This window comes from Camellia sinensis, chromosome 6, assembly GCF_055761805.1.
Source record: "Camellia sinensis isolate YWXY chromosome 6, ASM5576180v1, whole genome shotgun sequence".
Lineage (NCBI taxonomy): Eukaryota > Viridiplantae > Streptophyta > Magnoliopsida > Ericales > Theaceae > Camellia > Camellia sinensis.
In genome coordinates, this window is record NC_138966.1 from 122137482 (window position 1) to 122162484 (window position 25003).

Here is a 25003-nt window from a genome sequence, read left to right on the forward strand (position 1 = left end):
GGATGGTGCAATTCTTTGGTTGCCCAGTAGAGTATCGCAAGGAAACTTTAGAGAGCATGATGTATGACCCTGAGAATCGTTGGTAACTCTTCTATAGATGGGATCGTACTTTATTTGAAGGGAACATTAGAGATGTCTATCGTATTTTATACTTGACTCCATTTAGGATGTGGTGTCTTTTGTGGATGACTTTGAACTTATTTTGGATTTTTTGTGGATGATTTTAACTCTTTTTGGATCTTTTATGGATGATAGCGTTGGTAACTCTTCTATAGATGAGATTGTACTTTCTTTGAATGAGACATTAGAGATGTCTATCGTATTTTGTACTTGACTCCATTTAGAATATGGTGTCTTTTGTGGATGACTTTGAACTTATTTTGGATCTTTTGTGGATGGATTTAACTCTTTTTTGATATTTTGTGGATGGTGAATTCCTTGCTTTAATACCCATTTTTTTTTACTCAATTTCATACTATTTGCTTGATTGGTCTTAAGATGTTGTGAATGATTCTTAGGTGTTAATTCTTACTTTTGGAAGATTACCTAATACACTCTCACTCCTACTTATGACATCTTCATTGTTGAAAATTCTCCTTTGAGTTGAATTATAGGTCTATGATGCTGCTTAGATCCAGTTAAAATTATAACAATCACATAAAAAAATAAAAATAAATAAATAAATAAATTTAAATACAGAGTTAAAACTGGTGCTTCCAGATCCTGCAACCTTAGGTCGCCCATTGATACTCCAATTAAAGTTTGGTGTTATATTGTTACTTTGCCATGCCTTTTAAATTCCAATAAAAGTTTGATCGTCCTGTAGTGGTCAAACGATGAATTATTTGTGTAGGGAACAACACCCGATAGAAAATAGTTATGTTGATTATATATATGTTATTACTAAAGTTGAATGCAAAGTCCTGATATCATTAGAGTCATGCACCTATGAAAAAATATGATTTTTTTTTCTCAAAATTGAATGAAAAAAAAGAAAAAGAAAAAAAAAAGAGTGAAGATTGGAGATGCTCGTGACAAAATATAAAAAGGTTATTTTGGTAATATAATGTAAAATAGTTTATTTTCTTTTCTCTTATGAAATCTAACCAAATAAGAAGGAGAGAAATCACAATCATTTATTTTCTTTTATTTCTTACTTATCCAAATAAAAAAAAAGAGAAATTACAACCATTTATTTTTTTTTTCTTTTCTCTCGTTACGTAAGTAATCATTTCTTTTATTTTGCAGTATAGGTATCGGAGATTTTTGGGTGTTTTATCATTTACAAAATGAATCATAGCTCAGAAAATAGACGATTCAGTGATATATAACATACATTCCCGCGTTTAGTTTGCTTCTTTCAAGTTTTCAACACAAAACCTAGCTTCCCCTCTCACTCTCACTCTCCCATTGCCGATTCTCTCTCTCTCTCACTCCCATTGCCGATTCTCTCTCTCTCTCTCTCTCTCTCCCCAATTCCAATTCCATTTTTTTTTTTGTTTGTATACAAATATATAAAGATGATGTCGAAGACGTTCGAAGGAGCGAACGTGTTCATGTCTCGGAACCTAGTGCCGCCGGAGATCTTCGATTCGCTTCACGACTCTCTCAAGCACAACGGCGCCAAGCTCTTCCTCTGCTCCGATCCTTCTCGAAACGGCCCCGATGATTTCCATGTCATCTCTTCTACTGATCATGTAACCCCCAATTGCTCACCTACAATTTCAATTTTCACTTCAATTTTTTCAATTTCTGAATTCTCAATCTTTGCTTTGCAGGAAAAATTCGAGCTTCTTCAAAAAAAGGGTTGTAATTTGCTCGGTATGGTTTCGAGTTTACTCCCACTAATTTATCTCCATTTTAGGCCATTTTTTTTAAAAAATGTGTATTAATTTATTCTCAATTTCTAACCCAGCTAAATAAGCTAAAAAATTAGCTTCTTTTACTTGTTTTTTACTATATTTGTACTTTCATTTTATTTTTCTTCTGGAAATTGAAGATCTAAACACAGCATTAATGTGTGAATCTTATAATTACATTTGTAAAGTTTGGGTTGGATTTGGATTTGCATTTGTAATTTTTTGTTACATTTCTTTGAATTGTTGGGCTTTAATATGGAACTATTGATATGTATTTAACATACACATGCACAAATATATAAAAGACCTATGATATTTCATAGTTTGAATTGCTTTTTTTGCAATTCCAGAACTTTTGTTATTTCATATTGGACATGTACACCCATTAAAGTACATGTATGCATGTGTTCTTGAAATTGGTATGTTTGCCTTAGCTGTTTGGTATTGTGTAGGGATTGATTATGAATTTCAGTCACCAAATTTTGTGGTTGGTTTTGACTCTGATTTTTTTTACAGTTATCTTGGAATATAGTCATATATGCATATATTCAAATGGCACTCTAGTCAATTTTGGGCAGAACTGCATATGTGAAAATTGACCACTAAATTAAACAATGATTTTTTAGCTGTGTGAACTGAATTAATGCGGTAATGTTACATTGTTACTGCTGCATCTCCACTTCAAATTCACCTTTTATTAGGAAAAAATGACAAAGTTACTGTTTTTTCATGGCTAATCTGCTGAGTTTTATGTGTATTTGTACTTTTTCAGGTCCTCAATGCGTGCTTTCTTGTGCAAAAGAACATAGACCGCTTCCTAAACAAGGGTTTACTTGTTGCCTCGCAATGGATGGAGTCAAAGTACTGGCATCCGGTTTTGAGATGGATGAAAAGGTATTTTGGCCCCATTGTCCATCACTCCGCACTACTTCTCATCTCTATATCACAGATACATAGGGAAATGGGGCTGAAAGGGTATACTACTGTTCTTTTCTTCCAAAATGCGCTTCTATTTCCTTGTTTAGTTTGACAAATATGTTGTAAAAAGCTTAATCTAAAGGTGAGGAAATTGCATTATTCCAGCTCTTCATCTCTCTCTGTGTCTGCTGATGTTGATACTTGGTAGCTTCTGCTTGTGTGTGATCAATTATGTAATCATGTTCCATCTTTGTCCTGCATCCACTGTTTAAAACTTATGCAAGCAGAGAAAGTATGACACATGCTTTCTAATTCTGAATGATTAGTGGCACACTGAAATGCACACAAGCCAGCTCTTGATTATCTCAACTACATCATCTTATTTAGAAATACAGGAAACTCTTTATTTGACCATTTTTTTGGAATGGTGTTACTAGTTTTATACTTTTGCATTATATTAGTTGGGTGATATGGTCTGGTATTCGATAAATGTTTTTTTACTTGCAAAGTCTGATACACTAGTATATGCTATTCCTGAAGAAACGTTTGGCCTACCGTTCATTCTTTTTGACATTGTTCTTTTATCTTATTGTTCTCTCTCTCTCTCTCTCAAAAAAAAAAAAAAAAAAAAATGTGTTTCTTGTTTTCTTAGAAACAAAAATACTAAACGTATAACACAATCAAATTGCCCTGTGTGTCTGGTAGTTATCCATCATGGACTCTACAGCATTTTTTTTCTTTGTTTTAAACTCCCTCTTCTTTATATGGGGAAGTGATTCTTTGTGCTTATAAATGTTTTGCAGCTTGAGATTGGAAAGATGGTGACTGCTATGGGGGGAGTGTTGCATGCTAAAACATCTTTGGATGTCAGCTTTGTTATTGTAAAGAATGTTTTGGCTGCAAAATATAAGGTTTTCAGTTTTTCTTTTTCTTCTTCAGTTTTCAGCATTCCATCTGTTTTTATTTATTGTTATCAAGTAAAAAATGACCACTGGCCTAAGCTTACTTAGGCTGTCAATGTGGTGTATTTCATGAGTATGTCGGGTTTCTCCATCAATGCGCCAACGTGGTCATTATTGTTAGATCACCAATTGTCCCAAAAGCTTAACCTGTTAGGATATGAGGCTAATAATGTAAATCAATCAAGCTACTCCCTCTCACGTGCAACCCCTTGTTGCACAGGGAGAGAATAGATGAGTACACATGTAGAGAAAATAGATTGAGTGCACAATGACAAGGATAACCAGGGAGACGCGATTTGAATCCAGGATTTTCTAGACCCTGATATCAGGGAGCTTCTATTTGCACACACCACTTCCCCTCTCCTCACACACTTAATGATATTTTTTTTATTACATTTTTATCTTAAAATAAAATTACCAAAATATCCCTTTCTTCTTCAACCAAAACCCTAACCCTAACCCTAACCCTAATACCCAACAGAGTGCCTCCCCCTCCGGTCATCTCCTTCCTCCCTCCGTCGCCTCCCTCCAGCCTCCCTCTTCTCGAATTGAAGCCCCACCCCACCTCATCGTTCATCGCTCACTCACCCACCCACCCTCTCCACCACCCCCGTAACCCCTCACTTCGGGACACAACACCACCGCCGCTGCAGCTTCCACCCCTTCGCGACCCTCAATTCTGCATAGAGAGAGAGAGAGAGAGAGAGAGAGAGAGAGAGGAGAACCTAGATCCGAAGCCCCCTTTTCGCGACTGAGAGGGGAGAGAGAGAGAGATCGAGGGGATGGGGTGGGCGTCGCGGTAGTGTCGCCGGTGGGTGAAGGAAGGGGTGAGAATGGCGACTGGAAGGGAGGTGGTAATGATGGTGGTTGCCGGCGAGGTGGTCGCCGGCCTGGAAGGTGTGTGGATTGGGAGGGTTGGAGAGTTGTGTTTATGGGGATATAATTGGAATAAAAGTGTGTGTAATGAGTAAATATTTTATTTTTTATTTTTTTAGGTGTGTGAATTAAGAAGGATGTGCCAATAGAGGATTGAGTGTGTGCAAATAGATGGTCCCCTGATACCATGATAGATCACCCATTGTCCCAAAAATTGGACAAAAGTTCTTCTTTCGATTAGTATATTGGGATTTAGGCATGCTTTTTGTTTTTGGCTTCTATTTTTTTAACCATTCTTTCTTAGAACAAAATCTTCTTTCAATTACTTTATTGGTATTCCATAACTTTTGTTTCCCACTTTCTGGTGCTGCAGTGGGCATTGAATGTTTTAAAGAAACCAATCGTCACATTAAACTGGTTACATCAGTGTTGGAAAGAGCATCGTATTGTTTCTCAGGAGTCATACAGGGTTCTTCCTTTTTCTGGATTGACAGTCTGTGTTACCAGAATTCCTGCAGGTTGACAGTTTTGGAAAATAGTTTTTTACTAACCTAGTAATATAGCTACGGATTGATGCCGTTGATATATGTTAGATTTAATGTCGTGTTAATGTGCTTGTTTACTCTCAGATGAGCGGAGGGAGATGGAGAAAGTTGTGGTGCAAAATGGTGGCAAATATTCTGCTGAATTGACCAAGAAGTGTACACATTTAGTTTGTGATATATCCTATGGCTATGTGTGATTTTCTTTGAATTGCAAGTACATTTTCCCATATCAATGCAGTCATGTGTCAACTCAATACATTCTTGTCCTTCATACTTGGTTTTGGGTGCCCAAAATTGGTTTTATCTGCTCTGAGATCGTATTGTGAGTAGTCATCATTTCTTTATTACCTAGCCTTTAGGCCTTTCTATCTTCCTTTTAATGCCTAAATTCAATTTGTATTGTTATTCGTTGTTAGCATGGTTGTTAGTATTTCTTGCTAGTGACCTGCCTATCTTTGTTAATTTTTTCTTATCTTCTTTCAAATTTTATAAAAAAGCACAAGGGCGTGGAAATATATGTGTGTGTGTGTGTGTGTGCATTTATTTATGAATATTAAATGTAAATGGCAATCAATCTCTTTGTGCTATGTGCACTCATGAAAGACAATTGTGGGCAATTTGAATGGCACTCTTATTGTCGAGTAGAGGGAAATAAGAGAGGAGAGAGGAAAAATACTTCTTCATTCTAAAATCATTGTGTAGGATTGTTGAAAATTATTTAAACTAGACACATTTGTCTCCTTGACTATTGGTAAGCTCCTGAAGGTGACAAATACAAGGTCGCCAAACGATGGGGTCATATTCATATCGTTACGCGTAAATGGTTTGATCAATCTGTTTCTAGAAGAGGTGATGCATTATGTTCATGGTTCTGTAACTTTTAACTTTCTAACTTTTGTTTGTGGTTTGAGGAATCCCTAATATGGCGTCTGACCTTAAATTTACTTTTTGAATGACTAGTGTGTCTTAATGAGGAGTCCTATCCTGTTCAGGGTGGATCTTCATCTTCAATAAATGGCATGAGGACTTGTTTGTTGGCACGGCGCAGCCAAGACAAAGGTGTGGGAAATTCGCAATGTGCCCCATCGTCAGTGGCTGGAGATTCAAATTTGGAGACTGTTTTATGTGGTGGAATTGCAGATCCAGAATTAGAAGCTACTCTCTCACAGAACGTTTCTACTACATTTTCGGACACATCTATCTTTGTCAAAGAGGAGAGTGGAGCCCTTGCTAAGCAGCCTAAAAGTGATACAAATTTTGATGGATGTGTTGCTGATGACTCTCAAAATGAGGACAATGATTTGTACTTGTCAGATTGCAGAATTCTACTACTTGGTTTTGATGCCTCTGAAATGCGTAAGCTAGTCAACATGGTCCGTCGAGGTGGTGGGTCCCGTTATATGTCATTCAATGAAAAATTGACGCACATAGTTGTTGGAACTCCATTGGAGATGTAAGATCTTATTTATAATATTATTTTTTTTGTGCATTTTAAAAAAAAGTTGCTATCATCAATACATAATTGTGTTGAAACACTTGTCAACTGGCTTATGAACTCAACCTGATGTTATTTGTGTAATATGGTTCTCTACTGAGCATGGAGCCTTGTTTTTTAACTAATTTTTTTTCTTGGTCTATTTGATGAAATTTTTGAGGTTGAAATTACTGTATGTATGAGATTTCTTACATATGCTTCCCTTGTGTGTCTTTCACATCTATAAGTGATGAGTAACATTCACATTCGTTTGATTGATCTCTTACTGAAGTGGTTTTCATGTGAACTCGTTTTGCTTTATACTAAAAAGAGGAACAAGGAAAAGGTTTATTAGAAACAAATTGCTGAATGGTCAGCATTGACATAAGATTGAAGTCCCCAAGAATGCAAAAGATTTAGGGTGATCAAATAAATGTCTGCCAATAAGTAATGGACCAACAATGTAAAACAGAAGTTGTTTTGACAATTATGTGTACTATGGTAATCTTCTAGTTCGTTATTAATATATTCATCTGCGAAGCAGGATTACTCTGGGATATGTTGAAATTGAATGTATAAAGAGAAATAGAGAATTGTATTATTGATGTAATATTGATTGATATATATTGAATGTTACAATGATTCCTATATATAGAAGAGTATGTGGTAGTAGGTGGTAGGTGGAGTAGGTGAAGTGGAGGTGGTAGTGGTGTAGTGGGTTAGGTTTAGTGGAGTAGGTGAGGTGGTAGTGTGGGTTAGGTTTAGTGGAGTAGGTGAGGTGGTAGTGGTGTAGTGGGTTAGGTTTAGTGGAGTAGGTTTAAGTCGGTGAAGTAGGTGATAGGTTTTAACAGCCCCGCAAACTCAAGGGGGATAGGAACTAGTCAACTTGAGTTTGGAGAGAGTAACAAAACAAGAAAATAGACGAATACATAAAAGAAAAGAGGATAGGAGACACTGTATGGTCGTGTCAGACCGATGGTGAAGACACTGTACGGTGGTGTCATAACGTTGTAGAGGTCACTGTATGACGGTGTCAGACCGATGTAGAAGACAGTTTATGGGGTCATGTCGGACCGTTGTAGCAGACAATGTGGTGACAGTTGTTGTGACAGTTTACAGAGTCTTGCTGGACCCTTGTAGAAACTAACCGGAATCAATGTCGGGACAGGTTACAGAGTCTTGTCGGACCCATAAAGGAGCTAACCGGAATCAATGTCGGGACAGTTTACAGAGTCTTGTCGGACCCTTAAAAAGTCGCACCCTCAAAAGGTGTGCCCAATCTATCAAAAAACGTGACATCAAAAGGCGTGCCATCAAAAGACGGGCCATCAAAAGGCGCGCCCATTCCATAAAAAGGTGTGCCGGACATGATGGCGAGACGCGTGACCACATTGGCTTGCGCGCCCGTTTTGTCGTCTGGCGTCAAGTGGCGCGCGATGTGCGTGTCTGCCTCTTCATCATGGTCTTTATAAACCGAAGCGGAGGCTGAGGCTTGAAAGCATAACTAACCAGTGGAAACCTCTTCGTTCTCTGAGAGAGATTTCTGAGAGAGATACTCTGTAACACTCTGGTGTCTCTGTTTTCTGAGAGAGATTTCTGAGAGAGATACGCTGTAACACTCTGTTTTCTGAGAGAGATTTCTGAGAGAGACACTCTGTAACACTCTGTTGTCCAGAAAATGGCTTCGTCTTCCCGTGGTCTGCTCACTCTCTTTCCAGACCTTAACGAGTCAACAAGAGAGATAACTGGTGCGGGGGCCAGTGAACCTCAACCAAGCGCCCCAGGGTTTGCTCCGTTGAACTTTCCTATGCGGTCTGTGGAGCAAAAAATGGCAGTGCAAACTGACATTGAAGCCAATCAGTATACATTGAAGTCATGTGTGGAAACCATGACTGCGGTCACAAACCTGTCGCACCGGCTGCAGAGTAGGACAAATGAGGTGCAGCATTTAAACGCCCAACTGGCTCTGCTCCAGCGCATGTATAAGGATGCGCGAGCAGAGATAAGTGTGCTAAAGGCGGAAAACAAGGAGCTGAAGCGGAAGGCCACCGTGATGTTCCGATTTGGAGGTCCGCCATATGCTGTAGTGGAGGAGCAGGGTGGAGTGATCGTGCCCAGTGGAGTGGGAAACATAGAGGCAACACCGTCAAGGGCCGCCCAGGACGGAGGCAAGAAGAAAAGACCGGCGGAATAGGCGAAGAAGTGAGGTCGATGGGTGGCCGGCTGCAGAAAAGAAAACAAATCTTTGGGTGTTTTGTTTTGATTGATTGTGTGTGATTTTTTTTTTTTTTTTTTTTTTTTTTGATCCTTGAGATGAATAAAATATGGTTTGGTGTGCAAAGCTATATTATTTTTATTTTTATTTTTATTGTGAAAAATGGAACATAAAAAAGATAAGATAAATAAATAAAAAATTCTATTTTGTGGTGAGGGAGTCGGTGAGGGAGGTGCAAAAGGTGATTAAAAGAAATAAATAAAGAAAGAGTGTGATGATGGATATGGGTATAGATGTAATAAAGGAATGAAAAGAAAGAAATAAATAAAGAAAGAAAAGAAAGAACAGCGTGTGACTTTGTTGTTTGAGAGAGAGAGACCGTGGGTTTGGTCTCACCAAAAATCAGAAAGATAGAGAGAGCCCCCCCTATTTGGTTTTCTCTTTTCTTCTTTATGCTCCTTAAGAGACACAGCCAACGCACAGATGGAAAGACCTAACAAAGGCCCTGCGGGCATTATTTTGCGAGTAGCTGCCAATCTTATACCAAATACAGACGCAAAGAGGAAGGTGGATCCAAACGCAAGGGCATCCCCTATTTCCTTCATCTCTGATGCTTGCATAAGAAAGTAAGCTGCAGCCATTAGAGATCCACCAGTAAGGCCTCCTAGAAGCGATCTTTTGCTTCCTGTTCTTGTATAGGCAAAAAGACCACCAACAAGGAGAAGCACTCCGTAGGCTGCAGAGGTAGCAGGGGCAAGGTCTCCGCCCAGTTGAGAGTTGCATCGATGAAAGGGACCACTAGTAGTACAAGTGGACTCAGAATTTCTGTTGAAGAGGAGGCATTGTCTTTGTCTTCCCCTGAAGCTAAAGCTAGGGCTTGTGGAAGAAATGCCCGAAAATCTCCTTCTTCTTCCTGTACTTCCTCTCAGATCGAGAATCGACGACAATGGAAATATCGGAGGCGTATTTGTAGCTGCAGCTGGTATTACTATTAGACACACACAGCGACACTGACAGGACGCCATCGTCCCCCCCAATTGACGGCGGCGCAACCTCCCTCCTCAACCAGGTACCAAACGCTGAACCCAACCAAGTCAGAAAAAGCAAAATACGGTGTGCTGTCTGTGGTTTGTGCACTCAGCAGGTTGAAGAAAGGAAATTTCAAGGTGCGTGTAGAAAATTTTAACAGACTAGGTTGAGGTCCGGCGGACGGCTAAGGTGAGGTTGCCGCCCGCCGGTGAAGCGAAAATATTAGGTTCTAAACCTGCTCTGATACCATGTTGAAATTGAATGTATAAAGAGAAATAGAGAATTGTATTATTGATGTAATATTGATTGATATATATTGAATGTTACAATGATTCCTATATATAGAAGAGTATGTGGTAGTAGGTGGTAGGTGGAGTAGGTGAAGTGGAGGTGGTAGTGGTGTAGTGGGTTAGGTTTAGTGGAGTAGGTGAGGTGGTAGTGTGGGTTAGGTTTAGTGGAGTAGGTGAGGTGGTAGTGGTGTAGTGGGTTAGGTTTAGTGGAGTAGGTTTAAGTGGGTGAAGTAGGTGATAGGTTTTAACAGGATACATGATGGCTTTCTTTGTTTCCAATTTATATTTGATTCTCAAACATTGAGCATGATTTGTGTTGCTGGCTTGGGTGATTGGAATGAGGGACTGTGGAATATTATTGTACTCTTAAATAAGATTTGTGCATGTCTGAAGGTTAGGAAACACTTTACTTCTCTCACATGCCAATGCTTTGCAGTGAGAAAAAGGAGGTAAGGGGCCTTGCAGCTTTAGGTGTCATTTATGTGGTCAGAACCGTGTGGCTTGAAGATTGTGATCGCACAAAAAAAGAAGTTCCTGTCCTTCAAAGGCACATTGCTTATGAGTTACTTCTTCCAAAAGGTTTAATAATTATTTTGTGTGATATATCAGTTGTTTTTTATTTATTTATTTTTAGTTTGCCAGTTTTGCTGTGTATTTTATGAACGTTATTGCATTGCATTGAGTTGGTTGTGTTCAGTAAGCCTTTGAGCCTCTCTATGCATGACTTTTATCTCATTATTAACTGTATTTCTTAAATCACAGATCCTGTATGCTCCAATAAAGGAGCCACAATGGGCATAGCTGGTATGAAACAGGGGAAAGCCTCCGCTGTTCAGTCTATCTTGCCAGATGATCAATTATGGGGAGCTACAAATTCTGGATCTGGGACTCCATTGGATAAAAACGACGAATTAAAAGTTAACTTGACTGAGGATAGCTCTTTGAGACCAACAGTGAGATCTGATAAGCATATCCAGTTTTGTGCTTTTAATGGTAAAGACAAGGATCCACAGAAGACACAACGTCCTTCATGCAATGAAATTCTGGATGTGAAGTCATTGAATGTATTTAAAGGGAAGCTATTTCGTTTTGCAAGTTCATTTCCACAAGCTAGGGTAAGCTTCTTTCATTAAATAGGATACGATAGGATGAGTTTTTCCTTAAATTTTCATTGATTAGCTTAGTTTTTGTTGAAGATATTTTATATTGATGCTTCTTTTGCTGTTTAACAAAAAAAGGTATATTTGGAAGTCAGTTTCACAGTAACACAAGTTATTTAATTTGTGGACAATGTGATATAAATTTTAGCTGAACATTCAAGATATAGAAGAGATTAACACCCTAAACCAAATTTGTAATATTTGCAAAAGAAAATTTATGGAGTGATTTTCTAGACCGTGGAAGTGCTTGCTGCTGAGAACTTATGATGCATCCACCTATTACACTTGGATTTGGTTGTTCAGTGTTTGGTTTTGAGCGAAGAATATTTTTTTCCATCTATATACAATTAGAATGTGATGCAAATTGTGTCTTAATAGAATAATACATTTAGTTAAGAAGGCAAATTGAGAACAAGATTAAGCTAGAACTCTGGTCTCAATTCTAGTTGACTGAATTTCATAAACAGTACTTCCAATACTGCTGGATCCAATATGGAAAGAGTCCTTTATTTTTGTTTTGTTTTTAATTTTTAGGTAAATGTCCTTTTTGGTTTTTGAACCTAAGGACTATGTAAAATCAATAATCTAAATTGACCTATTTGCTCATGTTCACACAATTCATTTAAAAATCACATAACATAGAACTGATATGAAAAAAGCACCCATGACTTGAACTTAATGGTAGATCAACAAAGAAATCACTAAAAATTAATTTAATACAGATTTAAGAGTGTAGGACGTCCGAAAATGTGGAGTGGTGTATTCAAGAATCTGTATCACCGAAGAGGTGAGTGTAAAAATATATTGATGTATATTATTGATTGATGTATTGATTGTTGTGTAAATTACAGATGGTGAGGTACTCATTATATAGGAGAGGATTGGGGAGTAGGTGAGTGTGTGTGGTAGGTGAGTTGAGTGGAGGTGGTAGGTGATGATATATTTTAACAGCCCCCCGCAAACTCAAAGAGGATAGAAACTAGCCAACTTGAGTTTGAAGAGAGGAACAAAATAATAAAATACATAAAAATAAAAGAGGATAGGAGACACTGTATGGTCGTGTCAGACTGATGGTGAAGACACTGTATGGTGGTGTCATAACGTTGTAGAGGACACTGGATGGTGGTGTCATAACGTTGTAGAGGACACTGTATGGGGGTGTCAGACCGATGTAGAAGACAGTTTATGGGGTCATGTCGGACCGTTGTAGAAGACAGTTTATGGGGTCATGTCGGACCGTTGTAGAAGACAGTTTATGGGGTCATGTCGGACCGTTGTAGCAGACAATGTTGTGACAGTTGTTGTGACAGTTTACGGAGTCTTGCTGGACCCTTGTAGAAACTAACCGGAATCAATGTCGGGACAGTTTACAGAGTCTTGTCGGACCCTTAAAGGAGCTAACCGGAATCAATGTCGGGACAGTTTATAGAGTCTTGTCGGACCCTTGTAGAAACTAACCGGAATCTATGTCGGGACAGTTTACAGAGTCTTGTCGGACCCTTGTAGAAACTAACCGGAATCTATGTCGGGACAGTTTACAGAGTCTTGTCGGACCCTTGTAAAAGTGGCACCCTCAAAAGGTGTGCCCAATTTTGTCAAAAGGCGTGCCATCAAAAGGCGTGCCCAATTCATCAAAAGGTGTGCCGGACATGATGGCCAGGCACGTGGGCGCCTTGGCTTGCGTGCCCGTTTGTCGGCTGGTGGTAAGAGGCGCGCGATGCGCGTGGCTGCCTCGGCTATAAGACAGAGGCTGAGGCTGAGGCAAAAAAAACCTGCAAGAGATATTCTGAGAGAGATTTCTGAGAGAGATTCTGTATAACACTCTGGTGCCTAGAAAATGGCTTCATCGTCTTCCCGCGGGCTGCTCACCCTCTTTCCCGACCTCAACGAGTCAACGAGAGAGAGAACTGGTGCGGTGGCACTGGAAACTCAACCAAGCGCCCCGGAGTTTGCTCCGTTGAACTTTCCGATGCGGTCGGTGGAGCAAAGAATGGCAGTGCAGTCAGATGTGGAGGCCAATCAGTATACTTTGAAGGCATGTGTGGAAAGCATGACGGCGGTCACAAATTTGTCGAACCGGCTGCAGAGTAGAACAAATGAGGTGCAGCATTTAAACGCCTAACTGGCTCTGCTCCAACGCATGTATAAGGATGCGCGAGCAGAGATAAGCGTGCTAAGGGCAGAAAACAAGGAGCTGAAGCGGAAGGCCACCGTGATGTTCCGATTCGGAGGTCCGCCATATGCGGCAGTGGAGGAGTATGGGGGAGTGAACGTGCTCGGTGGACAAGGAAACACGGAGGCAACACCGGCAAGGGCCGTCCAAGACGGAGGCAAAAAAAGAGACCTGCAGTAGAGTAGAGAAGAAAATCCTGCCTGTGGATGTGGTTGTTCTGTTGGTGTTTTTTTTTTTTTTTTTATGTAAAATGGTGAACGGGGTGAGCCCCGACAAGAATAAGAGAAGGTTGGTGTGCAAGTCGTGTTCGTCGGTGGTTTTTTTTTTTTTTTTTTTTTTTGTGTTGTGTTAATTGTAAAGGAATAAAAAAAGAAAAAAAAAAAAAAAGAAAGGTGATATTCAAATCAGTAGAGAATAGAAAAATAAAAAGAAACGAAAAGAGGAAAGTGGGTGCTGGTGTGTGGTGGTGGGAAAGGTGTTAAAGAAATAAATAAAGGAGAAGAAAAAAAATAAATAAATAAATAAAAGAAAATAAAATAAATAAAAGCTTATAGTGGATGTCATGATAAGAAAGCAAAATGAGTGGAATTCGGTGGAAAGAAGAGAGAAAGCAGGATTATAATGTGCTTTGGCTAGTGGTAGGGCCCATCAGCATTATTCACTTTAGAATGGTGATATGTTAGGAGAATGGTCAATGTAGTCAGTAGGTAGCATTTCTACCCAGAAGATGTTGCACGCGAAGCCCGTCAATCTTAGCAGCAAGTAAGAAATCATTTTCTGTAAGTCCACCAACAGCATGTGTCCATAAATCAATTTTGACATTGTTCCATCCAACAAGATGAAGATCTGGATGATGGCCTGCAACAAATGCTTCTGCTTCAGCAACATAAGCAATGGCCTGAAAGAACTCCAAACCTTTCAAGAAGGTCTTGACTTTCCATGACCGACTTAACTTCAGCCTACCACCTTCATTGACCAAGTTCCACTCAGGAACCTTTGAGATCAACTCATGGGCTGCTTGTTCAGTCATGGGACTCATATCTTGCGAGTCGCATACCACACACTTCTTGGTTGTCAAATCTGAGATGGAAGACGGCCACTGAAGGCGGTGACGCGAGGAGGCTGAAGGACAGCGACGCGATATGGTGAGGCTACGGATTGACGCCATGAGTGTTCAAGAGAGAGAAAGCAGAAGCAGCGGTAAGAAGTATGGTTTGCAGCGAGAAAGAGAGAGAACATGGGTAAACAGAGAGATGTGTGGATAGGGATGGTTTGGGCATGTGTAGAGGTCCGGCGGGCGGTCAAGGCGAGGCTACCGCCCGCCGGTGAAGTAGAATTACTAACTTCTTAACCTTGCTCTGATACCATGTAAAAATATATTGATGTATATTATTGATTGATGTATTGATTGTTGTGTAAATTACAGATGGTGAGGTACTCATTATATAGGAGAGGATTGGGGAGTAGGTGAGTGTGTGTGGTAGGTGAGTTGAGTGGAGGTGGTAGGTGATGATATATTTTAACAGTGAGTAATGTGAATAGAAAGTTGGAGACGGAGGGGAGAGTCACTTGATGAGAGCAAGCAAATCAGGAAAGACAATGGCAATGGTGAAACTTCCCCTTTCCCTAGTTTCACTCTCTTATCGAGCTATGAGAAGCTCAAAATCACTCTCTCTATTGAGTTATGGAAATCCCCTCAAATCACCCTCGAGCTACGGAAAATGAGCCCTATTTATAGGTGTTCTTTTATTAAACAAGTGACTAAGTAGCCAATAAGGTGATGCCATGTGTCTTAGGGATCATGTGATAATATTCCTTTCTGTAGCTACTAGGCCTCGGTGGGTGCGTGCTCTCATCGGCCATTCCATTTCAGGACCTCATAAGTCCCTCGGTATGACCTTATTCGGGAAATGTAGCCTCAATCAGGTATATGCTCAACCACTTCAGTGAACCCCTACTCTTAACCACCAAGCCCAAGATCCTAACGTCCTGGAAAAAGGTCATGGCGTAGCCTTGTATCAGCTAAGCAATGCCGCGCACCAAGCCTCAAGGATTTCCCGAGTCCTGCCATCTCAACTTGGGCAGGCTCTCTTGGCTTAAGTAAATTTTGGCTATGGGGAGCGGATTCCTTGCTTTCTGATATTACTCTCCATCTTCACGGGAGTCATTGTTTTGACATGTCCGCAACATTTTGATAACTCTTGTAGGGGGTCCAAATGTGCAGTGTAATTGAGGTGTTTGGTGTTGCTTATTTTGGCCAACTTATAGATTCTAGCTTTGGAAAAACTATTTTGGACTGTTTGGTTAAATTTATTTCAAACAGTTTCTGTTTCTATCAACTTATTTTAACTCAAAAAAATTGATTTTGAGAATCTGTTCATCCTCTGCTTCTGATTATCAGTTTCTGTTGTGGGTATGTTAATTTACAATTATACCCTTAGATATATATATATATATATTTGAAAATAGCAAAAAGACCCAAGTGGACTATGGATTAATTTTTTTTAAATTTTTTTTATTGGGAAATGCGGACTAGTAATGAATAACAAAAAATAAAAATTAATTTAAAAAGTTATTTCATAGCTTGTTTACCAAACATTACTCATTTACTTAAAACTATAATCCAGTAGTTGCACCAAACAGATTAACAACTTCTGATTAAAGTTAGAATCTATAATATGCCAAGCTACAATCTATAATCTATTTAACAGTTGCACCAAACACCCCCAATAAATCATTGGAGAGAGGCAAACAATGTAGAATAGTAAATAATCTGAGAGATGGAGAGCAAGTAGCTGGGTGAGAGTGGGCAAGCAGTTAGGAAGGAAGGAATATGGTAGTAAACAAATGGGCAAAACTTCTCTCCTAAAATCCTTTTTTTGAAGTTTGGGAAATGGACCCTATTTATAGGCTTTTCCTTGGTGCACAAGAGACTTATGTCTCGTTTGGGATCAAGCTATTTTAGGAACTTTTTGACTTTTTACGAAAAGATATATAGAAAAGTAGAGAGAGTGATGTGATAACTTATAGTGACTTTTTGGCTTTTTGGCTAAAATAGTTACTCTCCAAACGATAGGGTGATGACATGTGTCTCTGGGGATCATGTGGAACTGTTGGGCCTCAGTGAACACATAGTACCTCCTTTAGTAACACCTGTGTTGGTGGTACCTCATTTGGTATTAGTCTTCTCGGTACTGCTTTCCATAGACCTTGTTCCGGAGTGTAAAAAATAAATTGATGTATATTATTGATTGATGTCTGATTCATATTCTGTCTATTACAAATGGTTCCTTATATAGATGTAGGTGTAGTGGATGGTGGTAGTGGTGTAGTGGGTTAGGTTGAGTGGAGTAGGTGAGGTGGTAGTGGTGGTAGGTGATGGTAAATTCTAACAGCCCCCCGCAAACTCAAGGAGGATAGAAACTAACCAACTTGAGTTTGAAGAGAGGAACAAAACAAGAAAATACATAAAAATAAAAAAGGATAGGAGACACTGTATGGTCGTGTCAGACCATTGGTGAAGACACTGAATGGTGGTGTCATAACGTTGTAGAGGACACTCGATGGCGGTGTCAGACCGTTGTAGAAGACAGTTTATGGGGTCATGTCGGACCGTTGTAGAAAACAGTTTATGGGGTCATGTCGGACCGTTGTAGAAGACAGTTTATGACAGTTGTTGTGACAGTTTACAGAGTCTTGCTGGACCCTTGTAGAAACTAACCGGAATCAATGTCGGGACAGTTTACAGAGTCTTGTTGGACCCATAAAGGAGCTAACCGGAATCAATGTCGGGACAGTTTACAGAGTCTTGTCGGACCCATAAAGGAGCTAACCGGAATCAATGTCGGGACAGTTTACAGAGTCTTGTCGGACCCTTGTAGAAGTTGCACCCTCAAAAGGTGTGCCCAAATTTGTCAAAAGGCGTGCCATCAAAAGGCGTGCCCAATTCATCAAAAAATGTGCCGGACATGATGGCGAGGCACGTGAGTGCCTTGGTTGGCGTGCCCGTTTGTCGTTTGGCGGCAAGTGGCGCGCGATACGCGTGGCTGCCTCGGCTATTTAACCAAGACGAAGGCTGAGGCTGAGGCATACCATTCTGAAACCTCTGAAACCAACCCTTCTCTGAAAAACTCTGCCTCTTCGGAGAGAGAAACTGTGGAACACTTTGTAGCCCAGAAAAATGGCTTCGTCTTCCCGCGGGCTGCTCACCCTCTTTCCCGACCTCAACGAGTCAACGATAGAGAGAACTGGTGCGGTGGCACTGGAAACTCAACCAAGCGCCCCGGAGTTTGCTCCGTTGAACTTTCCGATGCGGTCTGTAGAGCAAAGAATGGCAGTGCAGTCGGATGTGGAGGCCAATCAGTATACTCTGAAGGCATGTGTGGAAAGCATGACGGCGGTCACAAACTTGTCAAACCGGCTGCAGAGTAGGACAAATGAGGTGCAGCATTTAAATGCCCAACTGGCTCTGCTCCAACGCATGTATAAGGATGCGCGAGCAGAGATAAGTGTGCTGAAAGCAGAAAATAAGGAGCTGAAGCGGAAGGCCACGGTGATGTTCCGATTTGGAGGGCCGCCGTATGCTGCAGTGGAGGAGTATGGGGGAGTGAACGTGCTCAGCGGCGTGGCAAACACAGAGACAGCACCGTCAAGGGTCGCCCAGGACAGAGGCAAGAAGAAAAGACCGGCGGCAGAGTAGAGAAGAAAAATCCCACTTGTGGATGTGGTTATTTGTGTGTGTTGGGTTGTTGGGTATTTTTGTTTTTTTTTTTTTTTTGTTTTTTGTTTTTTTTTTTTTTGATGTAAAATGGTGATCGGGGTGAGCCCCGACATGAATAAAAGATGGGCTGTTGTGCAAGTTTGGAAATAAAAGATGGGCTGTTGTGCAAGTTTTGAAATTGTTTTGGTTTTTTTTTTTTTTTTTTTTTTTTTTTTTTTTTTTGTGGGTGTGTGTGATTTTGTGTTGTGGTGTGGTGTAATAATAAAAATAATAAAGTGAATGAGTGGAGTGAACGTGTGATGTTTAAATAAAGGAGAGTGGGTGGAGAATATTAAAATAAAAAAAAAATAAAAAAACGAAAAGAGGGAGACAAAAGTTGGTGTCGGGTGTGAGTTGGGCGGTGGTAGGAGCCATAGATCAACTGTTATAAAAATAAAAGTTAAAATTAAAAAGACAATACTAAAACCAAATGTGAGTCAGATGCCAAATCCTAACAACGCAAATCTGAGACAAAGAGATTGGAGAGATTGAAAGCGAAGGCAGATAGAAGAAACCCGAGAGCCGATGACGGCGACGACCCGGCTGACCCCTCACTCTCCGACGACGGCGAGGGCGACTCGGCTACCACCTTACAACCCTCCTCGACCTCCACAGCCCGAGCCGCGGCTGCTGCTGCTGCTGCCACCTTCGACGACCTCGGCTTCGACTTTTTGGCATCGATTGGCTTTCCCTCAGCCAAGGTCTGGCAGATCGCCTGTAGCTTGGCGTCGACGGCTGAGTGGAGCGGCTTGTCCTCGCCGATGTGGGACCCACTGTGACGGATGTGGGGAAGTTGAGCCGTGCGAAATCGCCTAGAAGCTTGTAAGCCGCCTTGTCGTAGGCCAGCGCGGCTTCCTCTGCTGTGTCGTAGGTGCCTAGCCAGAGTCGGGTCCGGTTCGTGGGTAAACGGATCTCAGCGACCCACTTTCCCCAGTGCCTCTGTCTCACTCCTCTTCTGTCTGTGTGCCTCTCTCTCTCTAGGGTTTGGGACGGCGGTAGGTAAGAAGAGGTGGGGGTGAGCAGGTATGTGTAGAAAAGTCCAGCGGGCAGCAAAGGCAAAGTTGCCGGCCGGCCGCCCGCCGGTGAGAAAAAAAATACAGGCCTAAATCTTATAGCTCTGATACCATGTAAAAAATAAATTGATGTATATTATTGATTGATGTCTGATTCATATTCTGTCTATTACAAATGGTTCCTTATATAGATGTAGGTGTAGTGGATGGTGGTAGTGGTGTAGTGGGTTAGGTTGAGTGGAGTAGGTGAGGTGGTAGTGGTGGTAGGTGATGGTAAATTCTAACACGGAGACATAGCCTTGCTTTGGCTAAACTAGAATCCACCTTAGGAATTCCCCTACTCTTAGCCACCAAAACACATGATTCCCATTATCTCAATTTTGGGTCATAACAAGGCCTTAGATCATCCGAGCTATGCTTCCTACCAAGCCTCAGGAGCTCCCTAAGTCCTGCCATTGCTACAAAGGCGGGTCTCTTAGCCTAGGTAATTGTATATTTATGGTAAGGAAGTTCCTTGCTTTCGGGCTTCTTTTGCCCGTCTTCGCAGGATTCATGATTTTGACTTGCCATGGTATTTTTGGTATCTTTTGGCCTGCTATCGGCTCCAATCAGCAATCTTCATTTGCACGGATGGTAGGCCTCCTTCTAGGGCTGCACTCGCCTCAGGGAGTCTTTCCTCAGATAGTTGTACCTCGGTTAGTGATGCCTCAGTGAGTCTTACCTCAGGAGTCTTACCTCGGTTACTGCTGCTGCGGTTAGTCGTTTCGGATCTAGTAATCAGACCCTATTTGGTTCTTCGTTGGCCTATATTCCTTAGGGTTTTGCCCATACTCCCTTCTTCAAAAGTATTTCTCCCGCCAAAACGACGTTGGCGGGATAATTTAAATTTTGAATTTCATCGTCCTACAACTCTAAACTTGCTATCAGCTCTAAGGGGACCCTGCCCTCAGGTGGTACCTTGGGGATTTTGTTTACCTCAAGGGCTTTACTCACGCCTTAAAGGGTTTTGCCTCAGTTAGTTGTACCTCATTAGTTTCACCTCAGCTAGTTGTGCCTCAGTTGGTCCTTCTTTCTTAGAGACTTGGTCTTGTTTTTCAATTAATAACAAAAAGGCTTTGGATAAAGCGATATCGTACAATGCATACGAGCAAACCCAAATAAAAAACACCACAATATGTCCATTTGTTGGCATGAATCACTGTATTGATCATCTGGTGAATTTAATTAATTTTAAATGCCAGGGAGAAAATTTCTCTAGAGTTTGTGCACACGCCTATTGTTGCACATGGCTTCAAGTATCTGAATAAGAAAATGAAAATCAGAAAAATTCATATTTAGGGAAAAAGTGATGATATAAAGAAGTTGCACACAAACAGGCTCAATTGATGCAAATACGTTGATGGCAAATTGATTAGTAAAGAAGCCTAAATGTTTGAAATGAAACTAGATGCCAATGCATTGGGTCTGAATCGGGCTGGGTTTTGATTCAAGGGTAAGTAATCAAATTTAAGGGAGAATTTCCTTTATCATATCACTAAAAGTCTTCATATCACCACTATGAATTGTGGCGGATTCTTATTTTTGGCTCATCAGAAAGGGTTGGGGGCTTGGGAATTATGATGTTACTCATTATACTTCAATGGATATCTCAATATCTTGATTGTCATTCACCCAAAAAAAAAAAAAAAAAAATCTTGATTGTCAATTTGATGTTTTAAAAGATCAATTGGAGTGATCTGTTGATGGATATATTGACATGTCTATGGACACTTAGAACATTGAACATCTGGTAGCTTGATCTTGAAGCCTTAAGCTGGTTACTGCCATCCTGGAGCATTTTTTTATTTGCTTAAATCATGTTGTTTCACTTTTCTGTTTTGATGATCCTTTTTGTCAAAAAAAAAGTGTTACTTTCTATTTATCATCGACTATGTTTGACTAGAAGTTTTGGATTCTTTATCTGGCCAGAGGGCTGAAATTATTCAATGGGTTAATCAAGGGGGAGGAGCAGTGGTGGATGAGCAGACTGAACAGAATGCACACTTCACTGTTGAGTGCCATGGTGTGGTACCCAGCCTGGTTGATGTTTCCAGAACTACCCACATATCCAGTCACTGGATTCGGTCTTGTTTGGAGGTACAATGATCAATTCATGAATGGCTCTGCTTCTTATGTCTTTTTTGTTATGGTATTGGAAGCATGCGACATACTAGATGGCTCATGTGAAGCTTTAAGCTCCTTGATTCCAGACATTCTTTTCGTTTCCCTTTCACTTAAGATTATCCTTATGTTCAAATGCCTTTTTCTGGTTTATTTCTTCTTTTTTTTTTTTTTTGTGCCTTTTTACACTTCAAGTGACCTTCAGGTCATCTCTCATCTCTCACCATGAAGTGCAAAGACCTAAAAACATATCACTATATTAATGAAGTGTTTAAATATTTTCTTTTTTGCTATTATGTCCATTGCTGCAAGCTATTATGTCCATTGCTGCAAGTATATGCCATTTTCCTAAATACTCCAAACATTGGCTCATTTTGAAAACATTGGCTTGTTTCACTTTGTCAGGATGACTGGTTCCTTAATTATCCTTATTTCAAGACTGTTGGCTCATTTCAAAAACATTGGCTGGTTTCACTTTTGTCAGGATGACTAGTTTCTTAATTATCCTCATTTTAAGGCTGTTTGATGTTTGAATCTTTATTATATTTCAATTCTTTACTTATAACTACTACTGGAAAGTGGATGAAGATTTAAACTTAGAGGAAAGTTTATCTTGAAGCTTCAAATTTTGAAAACTTCAAACTTGGGCAAAGCTTGTTGAGTTGAGTATTAAACATCCTCTTAGTTCAACTTATTTGAGAAGTTGAGGGGGCACAGTTAGCAGGTTTATGCATTGAATGCCTTTTATTAGCTTGGCGAAATTGATTGGCATCCATCTTCTATCATTTTCTTGGACTAACAATAACTATTTTAGTCATTGAGATTCTGGTACCATGAATTTTATTGTTCCCTTTAGTTACTCTGTAATTTGTTGTTTTTCTTTCTTTCTTTTTTTCCTGCTGTCATCTTGCTACTCATCAGTTTAATTGAATATTTGTTTACCTAATATTTTTATTGTTCTTCAACATCTTCTTCGACTTCTGATCTGCTGTCATCACAGTTAGCTTTCTTGTCTCCCCCAACCATCCTTTTAACAAATATTTTCAAAGTCAGAAGCTAAAGTTGCACAATTGTCTTTTTTTTTTTCTTCCACCCCACTCACCTCAACATTTTGGAAAACATAATCATAGGGCAAGTGCTAATGAAATTAGAACGTTGCTATTGAAGGATGGATGCTTGCTGGATGTTCGTAGTCACATTCTCTATTCTCCACTGCCATGCCGGGTTCCTTTTCCTGGGTTTGAAAGGTTTCGTTTCTGTGTTTCTCAGTATGATGAGAAAGACAGGCTGCTACTAAGAAATTTATGCTTCATTCTTGGAGCCAGATTTGTTGAAAAACTGACTAAAAAGGTCACCCATTTATTGTGCAAGTTCACCAATGGTCCAAAATATGAGGCTGCTTGTAAATGGCAGATACAGACAGTTACATGTGAGTGGATTTACGAGTGTATTAAGCAGGTTGGTCACTTAAACACTCTCACCATGTGTATATCAATTGCATCTCATCTGTTTGCTTTATATCCATCTAATCTTTTTACTATCCGTGCTGGGACAGAGTGAAGTTGTTGCACCCGGTTCATTTTGTCCAAAGAAAGTTACTTCTCAGGACCGAGAGGCAGGACTCTGCACTTTAAGCCAGTATCCTACACAAGCCACTAGAATGATATCTGGAGATGATGCATCTCAGTTTCCAAGTCAGTCCCAGGACCCGAGAAATATACAGAGTCGAGCTATTGGCACGAGTGACGACAGTAGGGAAGAGGCAAAGTTTTCAAGTATTTGTGGTAAAAGGGCAAGGCTTTTTGAAGAAGACATTGATAAGGGTATACTATCTTCTGGATCAAATCATAGTGATCCTACCTGCAAAATGACTTCCACAGGAAACAACATACCACGAAACACTGGAGAAGTTTCTAATGCTGTACCTGATGTGGCTGCTGCTATTGAGGATTTGTTAGCACAGACTAGTAAGGTAAAGCCGACAGTTCTAATCTACTGTATCAATTAATCAATGTGCAGGTTTGTCTGTTGAGTGTTAACTTTTATATTGTCTGGTTTCTGCTATTAGATTCATGATCTGAAGTCTCCGGGGAGTATCGAATGCGATAAAAATGTATCCTTCAATTCATTTGAGTTTCACTTATTCATTGTCTTTTATATACTATTGATATCTTCGTTAGTTTCAATCCTTTATTCTAGAACAGCTTTTCTCATCTGATTGTTCAATCCTTGGTCAAGATCAGGCAGATCCGCATTCTGCCTTTGTGTTGTCCAAGCACTGGATAAATAGGTTTTTTTCTCATCTTTTCTCCTAGTATCATTGATATACTGGCATTATTTTTTCCAAACATTGAAGAAAAGTTAAATTAACTGGCATTGCTATTGTTGTCCTCTTTATTTGTACTGAGCAAATTCATTTGATTTTCCATCTCATAATAAATATATGTGCCAGGAACTTAAGGCGAGCAATATTAGATAATTTGGTTACTTAACAATGAAATTCTTTGAGTGGGCATTAAGATTTGTCCATCAATAAACCCAAGCCCTTCCCAATTGATTAAGGCTTGTCTGTTCCATTCGGCATTTTCTTCATTTGGAGCTTATTTTGCATCAGGGCTGACAGAAAGGATGATGTTTGTGATCCTTCTGGAGATCGGAATGCAGGCATGTATGACGGCTTTAGTGAAACGCAAACAGAATCTCAGGTTTCAACTCTTAATCACTTGCCATTACTGGTGCTTGTTTTCCATGTTTGAAACTCCTAGTAGCTGTCAGCCTGTCTTTATTGTTATTGCTTTCGTGGTCTGAGTTGTGAGTCTCTTCACGCCACTGTTACTTTGACATTGTGTTAGAAAACGCATTTTTCAAGGGAACTTGAAAAGATAAGTGATTTGAGCTGGTTCGATCCCTATTTACCCTTTTTCATGTTAATGATAGTGCTGTATGCTGCAATTGCAGGTTGTTGGTTATGAAGAAGATTTATCTGGCCGGCAAATGATTATAGATAGAGTCCGAACAAGGAGTAGCATGATTTGAACTCCCACTGCAACTCTCAACTGACCAAAATGACATGAATACCAGTACAGAGAAACAGAACAAAAACAACATGCTGAATTTAGGGTTCAAGAAATTGAATATAGTAAATGAGTCTGTTGTATTCGTATTGGATGTGAGCCCTTTAGGTAAGGATTAGATAAGGTCTTTAATCTCCTTGCAAGTTAGCCATTTTGGGCTGTGTGGTAGGTTGACCCTCGTGAAATTCATTTGGGTATTTCCCGTTGTGTAGATACGAACATTCCTACCTCTTGTTGAAAGAGAGAAGAAAAAAAAAAAAAAAAAAAAAAATGCATGTTAACGCTATGTTTGGATTGAGTGATTTGGAGAGAAAAGAAAAGAAATAGAGTGATATGTATTTCTTTTGTTTGTTTGGATAACCTAGGTAGAGAGAAATGAGAAGAAATGGAGAGAAATGGAGAGAAACTTATTTCTCTTATAAGCCTCATTTTCAATCTTTCCAAAAGTGGAGAGATTGTGAGAGAAAAGAAACCACTATTTTCATAATATCAATTT

General features: G+C 40.0%; 1 protein-coding gene across 3 annotated transcripts; it reads left to right on the top strand.

The window, feature by feature from the left end:
- The first annotated feature begins 1280 nt into the window (after positions 1-1280).
- Positions 1281-24793, top strand: MEI1 (transcription coactivator). 3 transcript variants are annotated; one of them, XM_028218034.2, is made up of 17 exons: positions 1281-1697; positions 1779-1821; positions 2632-2753; positions 3581-3688; positions 4989-5133; positions 5245-5336; positions 5916-6009; positions 6121-6613; positions 10605-10747; positions 10931-11283; positions 21242-21409; positions 22601-22891; positions 22989-23405; positions 23502-23546; positions 23638-23723; positions 24048-24138; positions 24392-24793. In XM_028218034.2, exons 1-17 carry the CDS (start codon positions 1521-1523, stop codon positions 24467-24469), a joined length of 2946 nt encoding a protein of 981 aa, XP_028073835.2. In that variant the 5' UTR covers positions 1281-1520; the 3' UTR covers positions 24470-24793. The 3 variants fall into 3 exon arrangements, with proteins under 3 accessions (XP_028073835.2, XP_082730753.1, XP_082730754.1); XM_082874627.1 differs by having other exon boundaries at positions 21273-21409; positions 22564-22891; XM_082874628.1 differs by having other exon boundaries at positions 1315-1697; positions 2632-2834; positions 21273-21409; positions 22564-22891.
- The last annotated feature ends 210 nt before the right edge of the window (positions 24794-25003 follow it).

Bases quoted from the DNA above. Each gene is read 5' to 3' on its own strand.
- MEI1 (XM_082874627.1), top strand. From the start codon at position 1,521: ATGATGTCGAAGACGTTCGAAGGAGCGAACGTGTTCATGTCTCGGAAC. The intron at 5,134-5,244 runs GTTGACAGTTTT...GTTTACTCTCAG, and splicing joins TGTTACCAGAATTCCTGCAG to ATGAGCGGAGGGAGATGGAG. The intron at 6,614-10,604 runs GTAAGATCTTAT...AATGCTTTGCAG, and splicing joins GTTGGAACTCCATTGGAGAT to TGAGAAAAAGGAGGTAAGGG.